This window comes from Carassius auratus, chromosome 5 (genome assembly GCF_003368295.1).
Source record: "Carassius auratus strain Wakin chromosome 5, ASM336829v1, whole genome shotgun sequence".
NCBI lineage: Eukaryota > Metazoa > Chordata > Actinopteri > Cypriniformes > Cyprinidae > Carassius > Carassius auratus.
This window is the reverse complement of record NC_039247.1, coordinates 18858128-18876465: the sequence shown is the minus strand read 5'-3', so window position 1 is coordinate 18876465 and position 18338 is coordinate 18858128. Positions and strand designations below refer to the sequence as shown.

General features: G+C 35.9%; 2 protein-coding genes and 1 long non-coding RNA gene across 4 annotated transcripts in view; 1 reads left to right on the top strand and 2 right to left on the bottom strand.

Annotated features, from left to right (window-relative positions):
* Positions 1–332: 332 nt before the first annotated feature.
* LOC113079611 (prostaglandin-H2 D-isomerase-like) lies at positions 333–4674 on the top strand. 2 transcript variants are annotated; one of them, XM_026251858.1, is made up of 7 exons: positions 333–548; positions 1397–1536; positions 1689–1765; positions 2573–2683; positions 2764–2865; positions 3535–3559; positions 4286–4674. In XM_026251858.1, the coding sequence occupies exons 1-7, from the start codon at positions 447–449 to the stop codon at positions 4407–4409; spliced, it is 681 nt and encodes a 226-aa protein (XP_026107643.1). In that variant the 5' UTR covers positions 333–446; the 3' UTR covers positions 4410–4674. The 2 variants fall into 2 exon arrangements, with proteins under 2 accessions (XP_026107643.1, XP_026107650.1); XM_026251865.1 differs by having other exon boundaries at positions 4135–4674.
* A 7416-nt stretch (positions 4675–12090) lies between these two features.
* Positions 12091–14868, bottom strand: LOC113079685 (notch-regulated ankyrin repeat-containing protein B). The gene is made up of 2 exons (XM_026251930.1): positions 14644–14868; positions 12091–14508 (listed from the first exon to the last, which is right to left on the bottom strand). The coding sequence occupies exon 2, from the start codon at positions 14251–14253 to the stop codon at positions 13918–13920; it is 336 nt and encodes a 111-aa protein (XP_026107715.1). The 5' UTR covers positions 14254–14508; positions 14644–14868; the 3' UTR covers positions 12091–13917.
* A 601-nt stretch (positions 14869–15469) lies between these two features.
* The window catches only part of LOC113079717 (uncharacterized), a 5887-nt gene continuing 3018 nt past the window's right edge, over positions 15470–18338 (bottom strand). Inside the window, exons 2-4 of the long non-coding RNA XR_003281747.1 lie at positions 17802–17974; positions 17403–17476; positions 15470–15995 (exon numbers count right to left, since the gene is read on the bottom strand). This is a non-coding gene — a long non-coding RNA (uncharacterized LOC113079717). The remainder of the gene's footprint in view (positions 15996–17402; positions 17477–17801; positions 17975–18338) is intronic.

The following is an 18338-nucleotide window of genomic DNA, read 5'->3' as shown; positions in this document are numbered from 1 at the left end:
ACTGGTGTCGTAACAATTTGTGTTGGGCCAGTGAAGTCAAAGTCCAGGGTCATTTTACACTCACAGTTTGTAGAGGAACATCTGGTAACAGAGCTGTTCAAAGATTGTTTTAAAAAAGCATAATGTGGAAAGTGTCACATCTGCATTGTCTAACTGGCTGTTTTTATCTGTAATTACACGTTGGTGGAGTGTCTGACAAATGTGCTTTATAATCATCTTGAATCTCTATGTATTATATAAATCTTAAGTAATTTCATGGCAATTCTCTAACATGGACCGTCGGTACACATGGATTGTGTGTTAGGGGCCGGGCTCCTACCCTCCTCAAACATTCCCTCGTTCTAGGCAAATATAATCCCAACAGTTTCCCACCGCTTCTCTGATGTGTCATTAGTTTTGCGTTCCTCACTTTTGCATACAGCTTAAGAGGTGTTTTAACTTTCAGCATGACTCTGGCATTAGCACTTTTGCTTTGTATGTTTTTGGGGACACACGGTTTCAACACGCAGCATGTTATTGAACCTCAGCCCAACTTTGATCCGGAGAAAGTGAGTATGAGTTTTCAGTTGTTTCGGGTTGTGCTTTTATAGATTTTAGGAGTAAGTAGTTTAAGCATCGAATGCATGTTTTTCATTTAATAGCAGAGGCATTTCAAGTGAAGCTGTTTGTTTATATAGCATTTGTTCAAAAGTTCAAATTCAAAAGCAAACAGTGAAGAGGCGGATATCAGTGTCACATATCACAATAGTTTACTTAAAGAACGGATCATGGTTCATCAGTTTTTATTTCTGTACAAGACTGAAAATCAATGTTTTTGGTGTATATTGAACAGATCTTAAAATTATTCATAATTCATGCTTTAACTGGTAATGAGTTAGCGGTTTACACAAAGAAAAAAAGCTTCTCTTTGTGCCACATTACATTTTGTTAAAAAACCTGCCATCTAGTAATAGACGATAACTGAAAATTATAAATTCAGTAAGACTTCACAATAAGGTTTCATTTGTTAACATTACGTAATGCATTAACTAACATTGCCTAACAATGAATAGTACATTTGTTACAGTATTTATTAAATAATTGTTCATTTTTAATGATAGCTCTGGTACATTCAGTAATATTACCAGACACAGTGTTTGATTTCATTGATGTATTAGTAAATATGGAAATTAATATTAATAATAAATGATTTAGAATACTTTGTCATTGTTAACTAACTTATGTTAACAAATGATAGCTTATTGTGAAATGACCAAAAAAAAAATGTCAGACTCTGTATTTTTCTCTCTCTATCAATAACAGTAATTATCTAGGCTATATAACCAACACCTGGTACTACAGAACCCTTGGGGCCTTCAGTAAACTGCAAACCATGTTTACTTACATTTACTGTCAGTTTTCAGGTGAATGGTACCGGCTTGGACTTGCAGATGAGTCACCGTTTTTTGCAATGGTCAAAAACCAGCTGAAGGTTTCTAAAGGCCTTCTTGAACAAGATGCCAAGGGAAATATGAATCTGACCATGTGGACCATGAGGTGCATGCACAATTTTGGATAGGATTTTGATCCATATTTATATTATCACACCATCTCAAATAACAAAGGCAAAACATATTGTGATGGGAAAACACATTTAATCAAAACATTTAAACTCTGTGCTAACAATCTGTATATACTTGAACTAACAGACCATATGGATGCTCCGTCAATGTTTATTCATATGAGATGACAGATGTTCCTGGAGAATTCACTTACTTCAGCAAAAGTAAGCTCTCACTTCCTCTCTCAAACATCTTTCTTATCACGGGATGTCATTATTCACACTCGTGACTGTGAAATGTGAGATCTGACATCAGCAGCTTTTCAAATACATTGAAGTCCATTGCACTTTTTCATCAGACCTACAAGAAGAATGAGAGATTACTTCTCAAGTATTCTATACAGAATATTGAGTAGAATATATTGCAAAATAGAACAGAATAAAATGAAACCACTTAGAGTGAAAAAAAGTGTTAACCTGTGATTGTTACTATTTTATAATAAATAGTTTTTTAGGCATAAATGAATGTGTTTGGATTAAAGGAATATTTCACCCAAAAATGACAATTCTGTCATCATTTACTCACCCTCATGTCGTTGCAAACCTGTAAAAGAAGATATTTTGAAGATTGCTGTTAATCAAACAGTTGGTGGTAGCCATTGACTTCCATAGTATTTTTTTTTTCCTACTATGGAAGTCAATGGCAACCACCGACTGTTTGATTAACAAAAATCTTCAAAATATCTTCTTTTACAGGTTTGCAACGACATGAGGGTGAGTAAATGATGACAGAATTGTCATTTTTGGGTGAACTAACCTGTTAAATTCAGAGATATTAAATAATATTTTGTTATAACAATTTTTAAGTTATCATTTTCATGTGTAGGTTTTAGCCTCTTTATACTTTATAAAATGTATTTAGTTCAATTTTACCATAAGCACATTTTACGGCAGGTATGCAAACATACACAGATCAAATCTATCCATTAACTTTAAAATAAAATGAGACGTCTGGCTTTTTGTCATTTTAAGGGCACAAGATAACAAAAGACATCACAATAGTGGAGACCAATTACACTGATTATAGTTTGGTCCTTAAATACAAGAGCATGGACAAAGAATACACTCAAGTAGCTCTTTACGGTAAGTCTACACCGATAAATTGCATCACGTGTCTATGACATTAATGAAGCATACTAATTTGTCAGTAACATTGCTCCTAGGACGGTCATCCATACTAAGGCCCGATCTAATACAGATATTCAGATCTTTTGCTTTAACTCTGGGCTTTTCTGAGGAGGCCATTGTCACTGCAACAGAAGTTGGTAAGTTTGCATATTATATAACGAACATAAACTGTTTATGTGATACTGCCACACTGCAAAAGAGCAGGAATAAACTGCACTGTGTCTGAGGATAATGTTTAATGTTTATGTGACCTTAAATCTGTCCTCTAAAGTTTGCTGAATAAACAACACACCATACATACACAGAACAAGCACATCCCTCTTAAAGGAATAGTTCACCCAAAAATTAAAGCTTGCTGAAAATGTACTCACGCTCAGACCATCCAGATTAGTTAGTTTTTTCATCAGAACAGTTATGGAGAAATGCATTACTTGCCGAGTGGCGTCAGAATGCAGAACACGTAGCTTTACACTTCACAATATGCTAATTGACGGACTGGAGAGGTGTGGATTACATGTGGTTTATTGTGATGTTTTAATCATCTGTTTGTACCTTCATTCTGACGGCACCCATTCACTGCAGAGGATCCATTGGTGAGCAAGTAAAGTAATGCTAGATTTCATAAAATATGTTCAAATGAAGAAACAACCACACCTTTATCTTGAGGTTGAGTACATTTTAATTTCTGAGTGAACCATTCCTTTAACAGAGATCATTCGTAGTTGTTGTTTTACATGTTTACATTATACAGTTATACATAAATGTACAGATTTTTCATGCATTTGTTATTTTTGTATGTTTTTTAGATCCCTGCCCTATCCTAGAACCAAGGTATGGATTTACCACTTCATCGTACATATGAGAGGCTGGGGTTAGTTGTCTGTATGGCAATAATTTAACCTTTCCACCATTATTACCTAAGAAATAACATACAAATAATTTATGGTTAGGCATCGTAGAGGGGTAAGTAACCTGTGTACAGTGACAGGGGATTGACAGGAAATCCTATGATTACATCCTTTAACCAGTAGGTGGCGCCCGTCAATGAGTGACTCAGTGAATCAAACAATCCTTAAAAAATTCAACTTGTTCCGAGACAAAATGGGTGATCCAGCTGTGGATTTGTTAGAAAGTTTGAACTATTCTCGTTGGCCAAGCATAAATGGATGGTATTCAGTAGTATTGTGTCTAAAATGTAAGTTACTCAATATAAGCTTCTTGTTACTGTAAGAGTAATATGACACTCACAATCACAGCGTTTTTTAAACCAACATGCAAAACTCTGTACAGAAAAACACTATTAGATAGCCCTTGTGACATCTAGTCCCAGTCTCTCAGTTACTGAAATACATAAGTATAGACCTAAGTATAGACTAAAGTATACACCACTGTTCACTCACCTGCAGGAATACAGCAGAATTCAGAGAGGAGAAATCTGCACAATCTCCTAATCAATCAGTCTTTGGCACTGAGAATCTTTCCAAAATGTGATTGGACAGGATGTTTTTAATCGGTAACTCACTTTATAACTAACTGTATACTTTCACCATCTTTCAGCCAGCTGTGGATTCACACCTTGGGTTACATAAATTCTGTTTTGTTAAACATTTGGGGAAGAGTGTTTGATTTAGCGCAAACAATCATTGGAGAAATGCAACACTATAACGCATCGTCTGTGTAACGCTGTTTGTGCTACGCTCGTAAAGCCAGCAAGTGGAGCTGTTGTAGAAGAACACAATCAGCCAGCATCACTGTTGACTTCTGCTTGTCTAGTGGTCCACACATTAACACAGACAGAGTGCTACTAATAATGAACCACGTGTATTCCTGTGGTTGCTTGCCTAATGTCTACAGAACAATTGTGTCAAATCTTTGTGATCATGATCATTTGTGATTACAACCACTGTATTTTCAAAATGAGTAATAAAATATTTTGTGCAATTAAACAAAGCGTATAGGCTTATTTTTAATGTTTTTTTTTCTATTCAAATATGATTTAAAATGTAATGTATTCTATGTGATGACGAATCTGAATTCAGCAGTCATTACTGCAGTATTTAGTGTCACGTGATCCTTCAGAAATCGTTCTGATATGCTGATTTCCTGCTCAAGTATAATTTATTATTATTATCAATGCTGAAAACACTGCTGCTTAATATTTTTGTGGAAATTTTTTTTTTCAGGGTTAAATGATGTGTGAATAAAATGTCAAAATATGGGTAAAATAATGTTCCATCATCACTCAGTGAAAACAGCTATATTTTTGTAACAATGAAACAACATACTTATTCTGACCTATACTTATTAAAATATATAAAACTATAAGTACGCAACCTAAATTTTATTATATTTTAAATTATTTCAAACTTCTTGCTGTCAAATGGGTAAACACGAGTGGTTTGACTGATAGTGACAAAGTGCATAGTGCATCATTTAACAGAATCATGCAATGTTTTTTTTTTCTTTTTTATTAGAAATTAAATAAATATGACTGTATTAACCTTTTGTTGTTTTGATGCTTGAAAACCCCATTTAGTCTTTGTGCCATACGCCACCAAACTGGATAAAAATGCCACTGCAAATTAAACTAAATCTATTACGTCTGTGGAGAATCAAATAAAAAATTAAATGGAAAGTTTTGATGGCATTAAATGTTGATCTGCTGCTCATGTTGCATCGTTGTTTCTCTTCGGCGTTTCACTTTTAGAGTGTTGCGCATCTTAACCAATCACACACGATTCTACTGAGATTATGAATGCAATGGCCAATCAGAGGCGTTCAGATGAGTCTGAATCCTGAACTCTCGCGAATTCTCTCATCATAAGCGAGTGAGTATAATGTAAGCAATTCATTTACAATGTAGACCGACTGATGATAGGGTTTTTTTTTTTTAGTGTGAGAGAGAGAGAGAGAGAGAGAGAGAGAGAGCTTAATTGCAGGCTAGATAATGTTCTTTCATAATGCCATGCAATTTGCTTGCTTTCTTTATACAGTTAATGCGCTCTTCGAATAACCGTGGAAATGAAAGCGTTATAATAAGTTGCCTAACTCAAAGTGTTTTTATTAAATTGTGATACTTCTTTTTATGACACTTAAAACTGGTTCTTGCCTAAAAGACAATGTGCAGCTAATAGAATAGACCACACATATCTGTTTATTTATTCTGTTCTGGTACTAATAAGTTTTGCTTCATTTCTAATTTATCTATTCCATTATTCATAATAACAATGGCTTTGTTGGTTAACATTGTGTCTTATTGTAAAATTAGGCCAATTAATCAGTCATTCAATTAGTCAATGAAATAGTAAATCAATCAATCAACCAATTAACTGGTTCCTGAAAAGCATTCCTCTGCTATCATCACTTGTCAGCCACAAATGAATGGTGGCTTAGTTTGGTTTTGTTCTGTCACCATATACCCAACTTTGCTTCATCCTCCCCTTTCCATGTCCCTCCCCCACTGTTCACTTTCACCCAATTACCCCCTCGCTCCCCTTCAGACTGCTCCTCCACCCCATTTACGGAGTGCCATTATGCTGCGGTGGGTGAAGGGAAGAGGGGGATAACAATGAAGATAAAGAAAGCATGTGGCTAGAGGCTTGTGAATGGCTCCATTCAGCAAAGCCAGCCAAACAGAAAAGCAGCTCTGCTCTCCCAAACCCAGAAGTTTCATTTAGTACAACTGGGTCTTTATCTTCCATAATTACTCACTAGCATATTATACATACATACATGCATATGCAAGCAGAGCTGTTTCTGTAGCACACACAAACAGAAAACTGTACAGTCTATCAGTAAATAGTTAATGTCTTAGGGTGACAGACGTTAATTCATCGTCATTGTAACACAGTCAGTTAACATCTGACACCATTAATATGGACCGAAACACAAATTACTCCTTTACTGTAAACTTTTCATAACTTCCACAACACTTAAAGAGATATTTTACCCAATTGTGTTTTTTGTCCATACAGTGAAAGTCAGTTGTTTGGGCCACACCGATTTTCATTGTATGGAGAACAAAAAAAATATATTCCTGCAGATACACCCTACATGACCCAAAATCTGTCTCTCCAAAAAAAAAAAAAAAAAATATGGCTGTCAATTGACAAGAAGGGTTATATTTTTGTTTAAACAATTTTTTAAGGGTGCATAACCACGAAACGGTTGAAATGCATTTGTGCCAAAGCATCATCTTTGACATTCAATATGTGATTTAATGCACATACTTTTTTCACCAAATCACTTATAAGGAGTGTATATTTGACTTACGCTGCAAAACACTCTTTGGTTTAAAGTTACTTAAATGAAACATTTTTTTTGTCTGGGGTGCTGTTCATGAAATCTATCGCTTCACTCATGGCCTCTCCTCCTGTTAACTCACAGATGTGTAACCCCATCTGAGTGTGTCTGCACTTATTAATCAAAACGAAACACTCAGATGCACACACACACACACACACACATACACACACACACTGTGGGACTGAGCTGTGTGTTAGTATTTGGAGAAAGGAGGCCCCATATGGGCACTCCTGCATCTCTTTCTGTGTTGGCAGCCAGGCAGATGTCATGGTCTAACAGGTCACCGTGCACAGACATAAGACGAATAGCTGTGCAGTACAGACTGCATGGGGCCCCTCAGCCGTCTGCCAGCAGAGTCCCCCAGTTCACCCCACTCCCCATCACACACACACATACACACATTATGCACATGCATATTACATGCTTGTTTTGTTATAATTTACCACTCCATAGTTCCTGTATTTGTTCCTATATTAATGTATTATTATAAGGTGATCTTGTTTTTGCTCTTGTTTCATTTTGTATTGTTTGTGAGTGCATGTCTTATAAAATGGCAAATAAAGTCCAAATTATTAAGATATACTAGTGCATCTAAAAAAAAATTGAATATCATGGAAAAGTTCTTGTTATTTTTTGTAATTTAATAAAAAAAGGAAACTTTCTTATATTCTAGATTCATTGCACACAAACTGAAATATTTCAAGAGTTTTTTGTTTTAATTCTGATGGTTATGACTTACAGCTTAGGAAAATAAAAAATGCATTGTCTCAAAAAATTTGAATATTTTCTCAAAGATCAATCAAAAAAAACATTTACAAAACATTAATGTTCAAGATCTCCAAAGCAGGTTTAATTATGTACTCAATACTTGGTTGGGGGTCCTTTTGCACAAATTACTTCTTCAATGTAGCGTGGCATGAAGGTGATCATTCTGTGGCACAGCTGAGGCGTTACTGAAGCTCAGGTTGCTTTGATAGTGGCCTTCAGCTCCTCTGTATTGTTTGTCAGATGTTACTTATCTCTCTCTTCAAAAAATACCCCATAGCTTCTCCGTGAGGTTCAGGTGAGGTGAGTTGTCTGGCCAGTCAAGCACAGTAATTTCAAGTCATCAAACCACTTTGAAGTGGTTTTGGCACTGTGGGCAGACGCTAAAATCCTGCTGCAAAATGAAATCACAATCTCCATAAAGCTTGTTAGCAGATGGAGGAATAAAGTGCTCCAAAATCCCCTGGTAGATGGCTGCATCGACTTTGGACTTGATAAAACACAATGGACCAACACCAGCAGACGGCACGGCACCCAAATCATCACTGACTTTAAAAACGTGGATTCTGTGCCTCTCCAGTCTTCCTCCAGACTCCATACCTTGATTTCCAAATGAAATGCTAAATTTGCTTTCATCTGAAAAGAGGACTTTGGACCATTGAGTAACAGTTCATTTTTTTTTCTCCTTACCCCAGGTGAAATGCTTTTGACACTTTTTTTTCTGGTTCAGGAGTGGTTTGGTTCTAGGAATGTGACAGCTGTAGCCCTTTTCCTGAAGACATCGGAGTGTGGTGACTCTTGATGCACTGACTCAGGCTTTAGTCCAATCTTTGTGAAGTTCTCCCAAGTTCTTGAATCAGCTTTTCCTGACAATCTTCCCAAGGCTGTGGTCATCCCTGTTGCTTGTGCACCTTTTCCTACCACACTTTTTCCTTGCAGTCAACTTTCTTTGAATATATTTTGATACAGCACTCCATGAACAGCCAGCCCTTTCAGTAAAGACCTTCTGTGGCTTCCCCTCCTTGTGGAGGGAGTTGATTATTGTCTTCTGGATAACTGTCAAGTCTGTAGTCTTTCCCATAATTGTGGTTGCATGTTCTAAACTAGCCCAAGAGGAACCCAGAATTTACATTCAAAATTAATCAAACTAATCAAGCTCAAAATAGAATATACAGTATATATATATATATATATATATATATATATATATATATATATATATATATATATATATATATATATATATATATATATATATATATATAGGCCCTATACATTAGAAAATAAAAAAGATGCCATTTATTTAGAAAAAAAAATATATTAATGATTGTAAGAATACTTTCAAGCAATACATTACATCTCACCAAAATTACGAACTTTTAAATAAAGACAAACTGATTGAATTTAAAATTGTGAACATATGGCAGGAAATGCTTTTAGGAACATGGTCTTTGACATACTATGTTTTGTCTAAATTAATTAATTTTTGCTAATAGTAATCATGCATAAAACGTATTTTGTTATTATTATGCAAGAACTTTTTAAATGGCCTCATAATAGTAGAAAGGCTGCATGGAATATTTGCACTTTTAACTCTGTATGAATAAGATAAAATGTTTAATTTATTGAGCTATCTGCGGTTACTCTGCTAGGACAGCTGATTGCCATCTTTGTATCTGTAAAAATCTTGCAACTGTTTACATTCCCTTAAAGTCCCCCTGTGGGGTTTTCATGTTGTTTATTTTTCTATGTAGTGTTTTTAATATGCTTTTAGACAAACCATGCACCAATCCATTTGTCAACACCATTGCTGAGTATTTTCTCCTTAAAACTGTAGTTTGCCAGAGACTAGTTGGGCAAAGGTCATTGCAAAAATTGATCTGAAAAGTGAAGTTAATTTTGAGAAACATCTAGCTCTCTTGCTTGAAGATTCCACTTGCTTTAAACCAATATCAATAAAACCTATTTTTGAGTATAAACCACATATGTACTATGCAATTCAAGCACAGAGTTTAAAAACGCACACAATTAAATGTCGAGGAAAACACACATGCAAGTGAGTACGCATTTAAACACCCAGCTTTCTCAGACCTGAAGGGCTGGATCAGGGCTACTTTACACACCTTTGAACATCCCTTTTCACAGTGTGAAATGGATTTGAATGAGAAAGAGGAGGTCAGGAGAGGAGGTGTGGAGGCTAGAGGAGGGAAACGAAGGGAACAGGGTGGGAAACTGACAGGAGGGAATAAGAAAAGAAGGTAGACGGATTTTCCATTTGTGAAAAAAAAAACAGGGCCAATAGTTATTGAGTTGCATGGGAAGGATCTCCCTTTCTCTTTCTGTGCTCTCCAACCTTTTCCCTTGCTTGTCCCCTCTCTCATTACCATAGCAGCTGCAAAGCTGTGTGTGTGCGTGTTTGTGTGTGTGAGTGTAGAGGGAGGGGGTCCGGGTCGGGCAGTGTGACTTAAGCAGGGGCTCCCGTCAATGGTGGACCGTCTGGGGAATGAATAGAGCCGAAGAGAGTTGCACTGGACGAACAAAAGAGAAGAGGAGAGAAGAATGGATGAGTGAATTGGGTGGCTTGTCACTATGAGCTGGAGCACACAAAATGGAGTGAAATAGTGAAAGAAAGTTAAAAGGAGCAGAGGGCATGCAAGGATTGGTCAGGCCAGCTGTCTCTCTCGCTATCTGTCTTTTGCCCCTTCTGTCAATGGAGAGACTAAAGGTTGGAAGCATGAGAGTGTGACTTGGGCAGAAAAATGCCCTGTAAGCAATAAATATTTGAGTACGCCGCCAAAAAAATGCTTTTACTATTTCGTAAACAACTGTTATACACAACATATGTGATGTGCTTAATAAAGTTTTTCTCTTGTGTGACTGAAAAATAATCAGCCAAATCAAAACAAACAAACAAAAAAATTTTTTATATTTATATTACTTAAGTGTTGTCGTGAAGGAAACACATATCAATTTTATCATCTTTACCCCTAATCTCTAACCAGTAATTTGGTTACATTGACACATATCAGCTTTAACAGCATTTTGGATTTAGTTAACATTCCCTGCTCTTTAGGCAGCTAGCATGATTGGGCTTAACAACATTGTTTTCCATTAGCTGCATCAACTTTATAATGGTGGTAATTAATTTCAGTTGGTGTCATACTGTAGCTTATAGTATATTAGCCATTTAAAGTTATTGGGACACAGACATGTACAAATGTGTAACTAATTTGCAGAATTGACATTTTAAGAGTTAAAGTTCAGGATAAAGGTGAAACTGTACAAAACATTTCATATTGAAAAGTGTTCTACCTCAGCAACTGTGGGAGGTAAGTATGTATTGGATAGTTCATCACAAAATGTACTGACCCTCATGTTGTTGCAAAACCCTTTGAGATTCTGTCTTCTGCTGAACACAAAGTATAATTTGGACAATGTTGGTAACCAAACAATTGCTGGTATAGCAATTGACTTCCATTGGATTCAACATCAGTGGCTACCACTGTTTGTCACCCACATTCTTCAAAATATCTTCTTTTTTACTAAACGAAAGAAACTCACGCATGCTTGGAAATAATTGAGGGCTAGTAAATGATGACTTTAACTTCATAAGAGTTGTGAAAGTGTGTGTTCCCATGTGAAAATCAAGTACAATTTAGCATACTTAAAAAAAAAGAGTACTTATTACAGAAATATTACACTTTAAAAGACATCAGTGTCAACTGAATGTAGTGTTATTGGACACTTAATTGCATGTTTACAATTAAATTAAAATGAATTATACTTTGTTACATTTCTATTAAATGCAGCTTGAACTTAATAGCTGTTTTTTTGACCCAACAGGGCTTAATGTAGGTACGTCTATGCAATGTTAGAATTACTTCTATTTTCCTTGAAATATGGTAAAATTGTCCTGCTGAATGTACTGTAAAAGTAAAATATATTAACTTTAACTGTAATATCAAATAACACATTGACTGTATAATGAACACTTTACATATGCCAAACTTGTGTTTACCAAGGAACTAACTGCTATCTACTCAAGGCTCTGCATACACATATGGAACATGTTTTTCTGTAAGTTACGTAACACTCTATAAAGACATTTGTTTAGGCTAACTGCATCCTTCACAGTCCGTTTGTCACAACCACTTGTGTTTCTCGGAAATACTAAGCAAGCTATATGGCTCTGCAACTAAGGCACAGGAAGAGGCAAAGGCTGACTCAAGAAACAAGAACATTCTGAAGAATCCTCACTGAGTCACATGCAAGTCCATGCATTGCACCAGTCATTTTCTTACAACCACAGAATTTAATCTAAAATGGCTTTGCACAAAAAGTACAAAATACAGCAAGTAATATATTTAAAATATGACCACTTACATCATTCAAAACATAAACAAAACAGCTAAACAAATATAAAACACAACAAAATAACAATTCACAAAAACATTATGAGAGCCCTTTTTCCAAACTTCTGTTTGATGAAAATAATAATTCAAAAGTTGGTCCAGAATATCACGAAGTTACTTTTATAAGAAGATACTTTTACTTTCATGTCATAAATGTTATGGCATTATCAAGTAAAGACTTGTGCATTGTGCAACTTCTTGTTACACTGGTTTTACCATGTAGCATCCCCCTTAAAAAGAGGAGGATAGGACTTCAGATAGGAAGTGCTCCAAGACTTTTTATGGACACTTCACTTTACTTGTTTGTTCTCCCATTATGTCAAAAGGATGCCCAATAACACTGTCATATTTTAACATAGTTGTTATGGTCTATAATATGTTTGACATTACTTATGGGGGGGACATTCAAGCAGAGTGTGTTGCGTAATTACACATACAGTAATTTAATTCATAGGCATATAAAAACCTTTGCAAAGAATGAGTGGAACCCACCCTGGAGCTTACATACAATAAGAATAGTTTTTCCATTTAGAAAAATAGTATCTTTAAAAGTTGGCATCACACCAACAACTCATAAAACAGCCATCAGTGCAATATTTAAAACATTCTCAAGTATAAGTAATGCATATTTTTATACTGGCTTTGAAGCATTTCATAAGTCACAACATATTTAAACCTTACAACTTGCCTGAGTTGACAAGAGGTCTAAGAAGACGAGGCCAACGTGCTTTAGGATACAATGCAGTCTATAGTTTTGCTCAAACTCTGAATTAGAAAACAGTGTGGCTTGAAATGTGTGGAACAGCTAAAAATAAAAACAATCACAAAGTACTGATTATGACACAACAGTCAATGCCAAAATGCAGTCCTATTTAGTTGTGAGTGAAATAAAATGTGTGTAAATATTTCCATTAAAGAGGTGAGAGATGCTGAATGATGAAAGATACTAAACTTGATGACCAACATGCATTGTCACCGTTATAATGCATTACAGTTGAGGTATCGGACATCAGTCCCAGTTTTAGGCAATATGCAAATAGAACGTGTACATAATGTTATTCTGTACAGGAATATGTATGTCAGTCTAGTCAGTGTGTGAATTGGGGGGGGGGGGGGGGGTCGACTTTGTGGAGAAATGTCTGTCAGTAACGTTAATGATTAAGTTGGTCTTGCGCATAAATTTTGTATTAGTTAACATCAGTTATACATACAATCTTTTGTAGTTTTTGTGGTTCTTAAAACGCTGTTTGAACGCTGCATATATAGCCTTATATATATATATATATATATATATATATATATATAGCCTTCCTAATTTTAAAAAACACCATTGTTGTTTTTTTCTTTTTGTATGTTCAAGACTTAATTAAGGAGTCAGATCCCCACCCCCACAAAATTCGCAACCTGAGTCTAATCAACCTGTTGGAGCAACTAATGTCGTATTTCTTACGTTGATAGCCTGTTCAATTTGTCATGAAAAAAAAAATCTATAAATAACACAGCGATCATTTTCATCATGCATCCAAAGTTGGCAAACCACACCCATGACATTGTACCAACCCAACTTATCAAAAATAGCCTTTTGGATTTGAATTCTGTGCCTACCGATATTAAATCAATTTCCTAAATACATCACAAACAAACTGTCTTTGGCACATACGGGTCATGTAGGCTTAAAGGTACAGCGTCAGATCTTCTTTGATTGCCTCAGAGCGCGCTTGATGAGTACTTCGCCCGTGTGATGAGGTAAAGAACGATGTCTTGGTGTCCACCAAAAGCTGCTATGTGCAGGGCGCTCCATCCATCTCTGTTGGCCAGACGGATGTCTGCACCAAACTTCACCAGTAGCTTCACTAACTCCAGGTTGCCATCGATCACGGACTGATGAAGCGCCGTCTGTCCCTCGGGTCCGAAAGAGTTCACGTTAAATTCACAGTTTGTCATGTTTTGCAAGAGCGAATGGAGTTCCTTAGTATTCCCTTTCCTGAGCGCTTCCTGAAACACTCTTTGACGCGCAGAGCAAGCCATGTCCGCCTGACTCATTATTTCAACAGGTAGATGACTGCAGCCCTTCGCTTCTGTTTCTGATAGAAGATAATGAGCCAGATCTTCGTCCACCCCCCGAAATAACCTGAGGGAACATTCACTAATGGGGAGTTAAAATTCGAAGACCAAGCTCCAAGGTAGCCTATTCACAATTCCCCCAGTTTATGCGCTCAATATTATTCAAGCATAAAAAACGTTCCTTATAGAGCTGGGAACTTCAGTATCCCATGCTGCATATGCTGCTCCAATATCCTGTTCATAATAGAAAATGTATCAACAGTTATTTAGCTAATCTTTGCAAATGAAACCACAAAAAAAAACAAAAAAAAAAAAACAGGGAAAATAGTATTGCAATAAATATAGTCAACGTATGTTTGGGGGCTTTACCTATAGTGGTTCCCACGAGCGGGTGTTGAATGGCCTGCTCCGCGCGCTGTGTTCTCACTGTATGCTCCGTTATAGCTCACCGACTTGATTCCGCCCATTGAGGCTCATTTGAATAACAATCACCCGTTACGAAGTTTGTCTTTCAGGGGCGGAGACTGTGTTCGTTTCGTAGGATGATTTTTAGCAGACTGCATTGCAGAGAAAATGCTGCAAATAATTATACAATAATAAAAAGTGCGGAATGTCTTTGGAGTTCGTGAATAATTACTTTTCAAATGGAATCATGCTCCTACTAGTAGCTGTACAATATAATATAATATAATACACACACACACACACACACACACACACACAGATATATATATATATATGCCTAACCTGATTTTACCAAGTGAGACATGTTCCTGGGACCACATCCTTGTTGACCCTGGAACAACATTGTGATTAACCAATCAGATTTGAAGAACCAGTTTATAGATTTTGTGAAGTTTATGCTTAAAATCAGTGTTTGGTGCTTGTACATCAGTGTAATTCATCTATCATTTCCTCTGATTTTAGGGATTACTCATGGTAAAGGTTAGGTTTAGGTGTAGGGATATGGTTAAGAATATATTTTTGGAGTAAAATGTTGTTCCAGGGTCAACAAAATATGTTGACCTAGGAACACATCGGACTTGGCAAAATCAGGACGTGCATATATATATATATATATACATTGTAGTTTACACGTTAATTAAATATACTAGCCTACTTTATTTTCAACCCTGTAGTCAACTCCACTGCATGTTTTTGCTAATCCATTCAAATAGAAAACATAGCCTCAAACTGTAAAGTGTATTCACTTTATTAACTTTTTCAACCACTTTGAATTAAGAAAATTGTTGAAATGACAGAAATCTCTCTTTGCATCCGTTTGTCTGTCTAGATGTCTGTCTGTTTGTGGTCCATAATCCTACCCAATGTCACCGATGTTCACACTCATAAACATTTCAACATCTTGCGTGTGCACAAAAGATTATCCAATTGTTCACAATTGATGGAGCACTGCCCGGACAAATTTTGCATGCTCTGCAATGAGAAACAAGGGTGGAACTTGTCTATATTCAACACATGAAAACATAATTTCATAGTCTCTTAACTCTAAAACCTGACTTAACTTGTCTGTAGGTTCTGTGGTTTTGTTGAATGTGTCTTTGCCAGGTCAATAGACTCTCATTCAAATGCCTTGAACATCTTTGGCAGTGTAACAGGATCTCAATGGCTGAACTGCAGTGACGTTTCAATAGGGAGGGTGGGTCATTCAGGATCCAATTTTAAACCACGTGCTCTATGACCGTGGGAAAGAGTTGAGCCTTTCTTCCCAGCATAGGCGTTAACACAGATAGAAAGTCAGAGAGAGAGAGAAGGTAGATATTTCAAAACACTTGCCTGTGGAAAGTTGGCATGTTGTACAGGTTTTGAAAACTGAACAGGGTGATAAATTAATTTGGTTTTGTACATATTTATGAAAGTTTAACAGCTATCTTAACTGAATTTATAACATTTGATATAATTTACTTGTGAGTTTATTTTATTTTATTATTATTTATTTATGCAAAAGTAGCATGCATATGGTGTGTTTTTAAATGTGAATCCTTGTTAAACAGGTCATGGTTATGTGGGGTTATTTGTAGTGCCCTTGAGTAGGGCATTTAACCCCATGTTGCTCAAAGGCACTGCCCTTGTAATTAGTGTGCTATTTGTTTTTTGCTGGCCTAATTATTTTTGCATGGGAAATTTGCATGATGGGTGTCTCTCTTCCCACCAAGTCTGACTTTAAGCCCAACATATAGGTGATATACATTACTTTTCCAAAGTCCAAGTTTTTAAAAAGTTTTTTAAATAAGCCTCTTATATTTACCAAAACTGCATTATTTGATCAAAATACAGTAAAAACTGTAATACTGTGAAATATCATTAGATTTTAAAATAACCTTTTCTATTTAAATATGTTTTCAATTGAATTTTGTTCTTGTGATGACAGAGCTGAATTTTCATCTCCCGTCTTCAGTGTGATCCTTTAGAAATCATTCCTATGCTTATTTTCTGCTCAGGAAAAAAAAACAAAAACGTATCTATCTTGAAAACAATTGTGCTACTTAATACTATTCTAAAAAATTTGATTATTAACATTTTTTATTTTTTCAGTAACCTCTCAGGATTCTTGAGTAAATAAGTTTAAAAGAACAGCATTTATTTGAAGTACATTTTTTTGTAAAAAAAAAAAAAAGTTACTTTAAAGTCAACGTCGATACATTTATTCATTCCTTGCTTAATAAAACTATTAATTTCTTTCATAAAAAAACAAACAAACTTTTGAACAGTAGAGTATTTGAGAACAAAGAGTCTGCAAAGTGTCACAAGAGTCATCTACAGTAGCACAATTATTATATAGTCAAAATAACTGACTACTAATTTCACCAGTCAGAATCAGATATTAGGGAGGGCACAAATGTATAATAAACATATGTAATGAGACTAATTTGTGGACACTCTGTGATCCATAAGGAGAGACTTCATGACATTTGCGAGCTAAAGCATTTGTTTAAGTGGAAACAAGACCTGTAAATCTGTTGGTTTGTAGCGTCAGACAGTAGGAATGTCCTGTTTGTCTTGGTGTGTATTTGTTCACTGTACCTCGTATTATGCTTGCAAGGCTGGCAATTCGTGCAGTTGTGCATGTGTGTGTGTGTAAGTGAGTCTGTGTGTTTGATGTGTACCTTTGTGTGGGAACCAAGCTGCTTCCTGCCCTTGAACCACAACAGCTGTAGGGCAGGAGCTCCACTTGCTCAACCTTAAGTTCAGACATGAGCGAGAGAGAGAGAGAGAGAGAGAGAGAGAGAGAGAGAGAGATTATGCCTAGTTGAGGGAAAGAGCAGATATTTTACAGTCTTTACATATATATTTTTCCAAAGTTAAAACTAATTAAGACCCATCAATAATTTAAAGAGCATTTAATTTTACATATGTTCTCACTCTTTTTACTGTATAAAATGTATGTTTGTCCTACAGAAAATTAACATTAATACAGTAAAGTGAATTAAAGTCCAAAATATAAGAGTACCAGAAGCTTTCCAAGTTGTGTCTGAAGGAATATTTGTCTTTGCTAAAAATCTCACCTCTTCGCCACAGCCCACCCTCCTCCAAGTGAACGCTTTCCTGTTCCCGTCCCACTCTCAGGCTCTGTGTTTGTGAAGGATATCCCCAGGAAAAGGCAACACTGATCATGAAGTCAGACGCTGCACTGCAGTAACCCTGATCACTGGAATATAATGCCCAGCTATGTGTAGCGCTGTGTGAAAAACGGAGCAGAAATATTCTTATGGAAGACCCATTAAAGTAATGAGTTTTAAGAGATCTCAAAGATTTCTCCTTGTAAATCTTTTCCTTCACAGAGTATTAAATACCTACATTTCATGTAGATCACGCATATATGTCGATTTTGGTTTTAATCAAGTTATTTTGCAGCAGTAAGGTATTTTTAACAAGCCAAATATCTCTTTCCAAACCCCTAGAAGCTTTCTTGTTGTTATAGAGTAAATTGGCTCCCTCTAGTGACTGAATATTCAAAGACATTAAAGTCTTATGGACTCTACGTTGCTTACGTTCAATTATTATGTCCTTAGACAGCAAGGCGAATTACTATAATCATATAA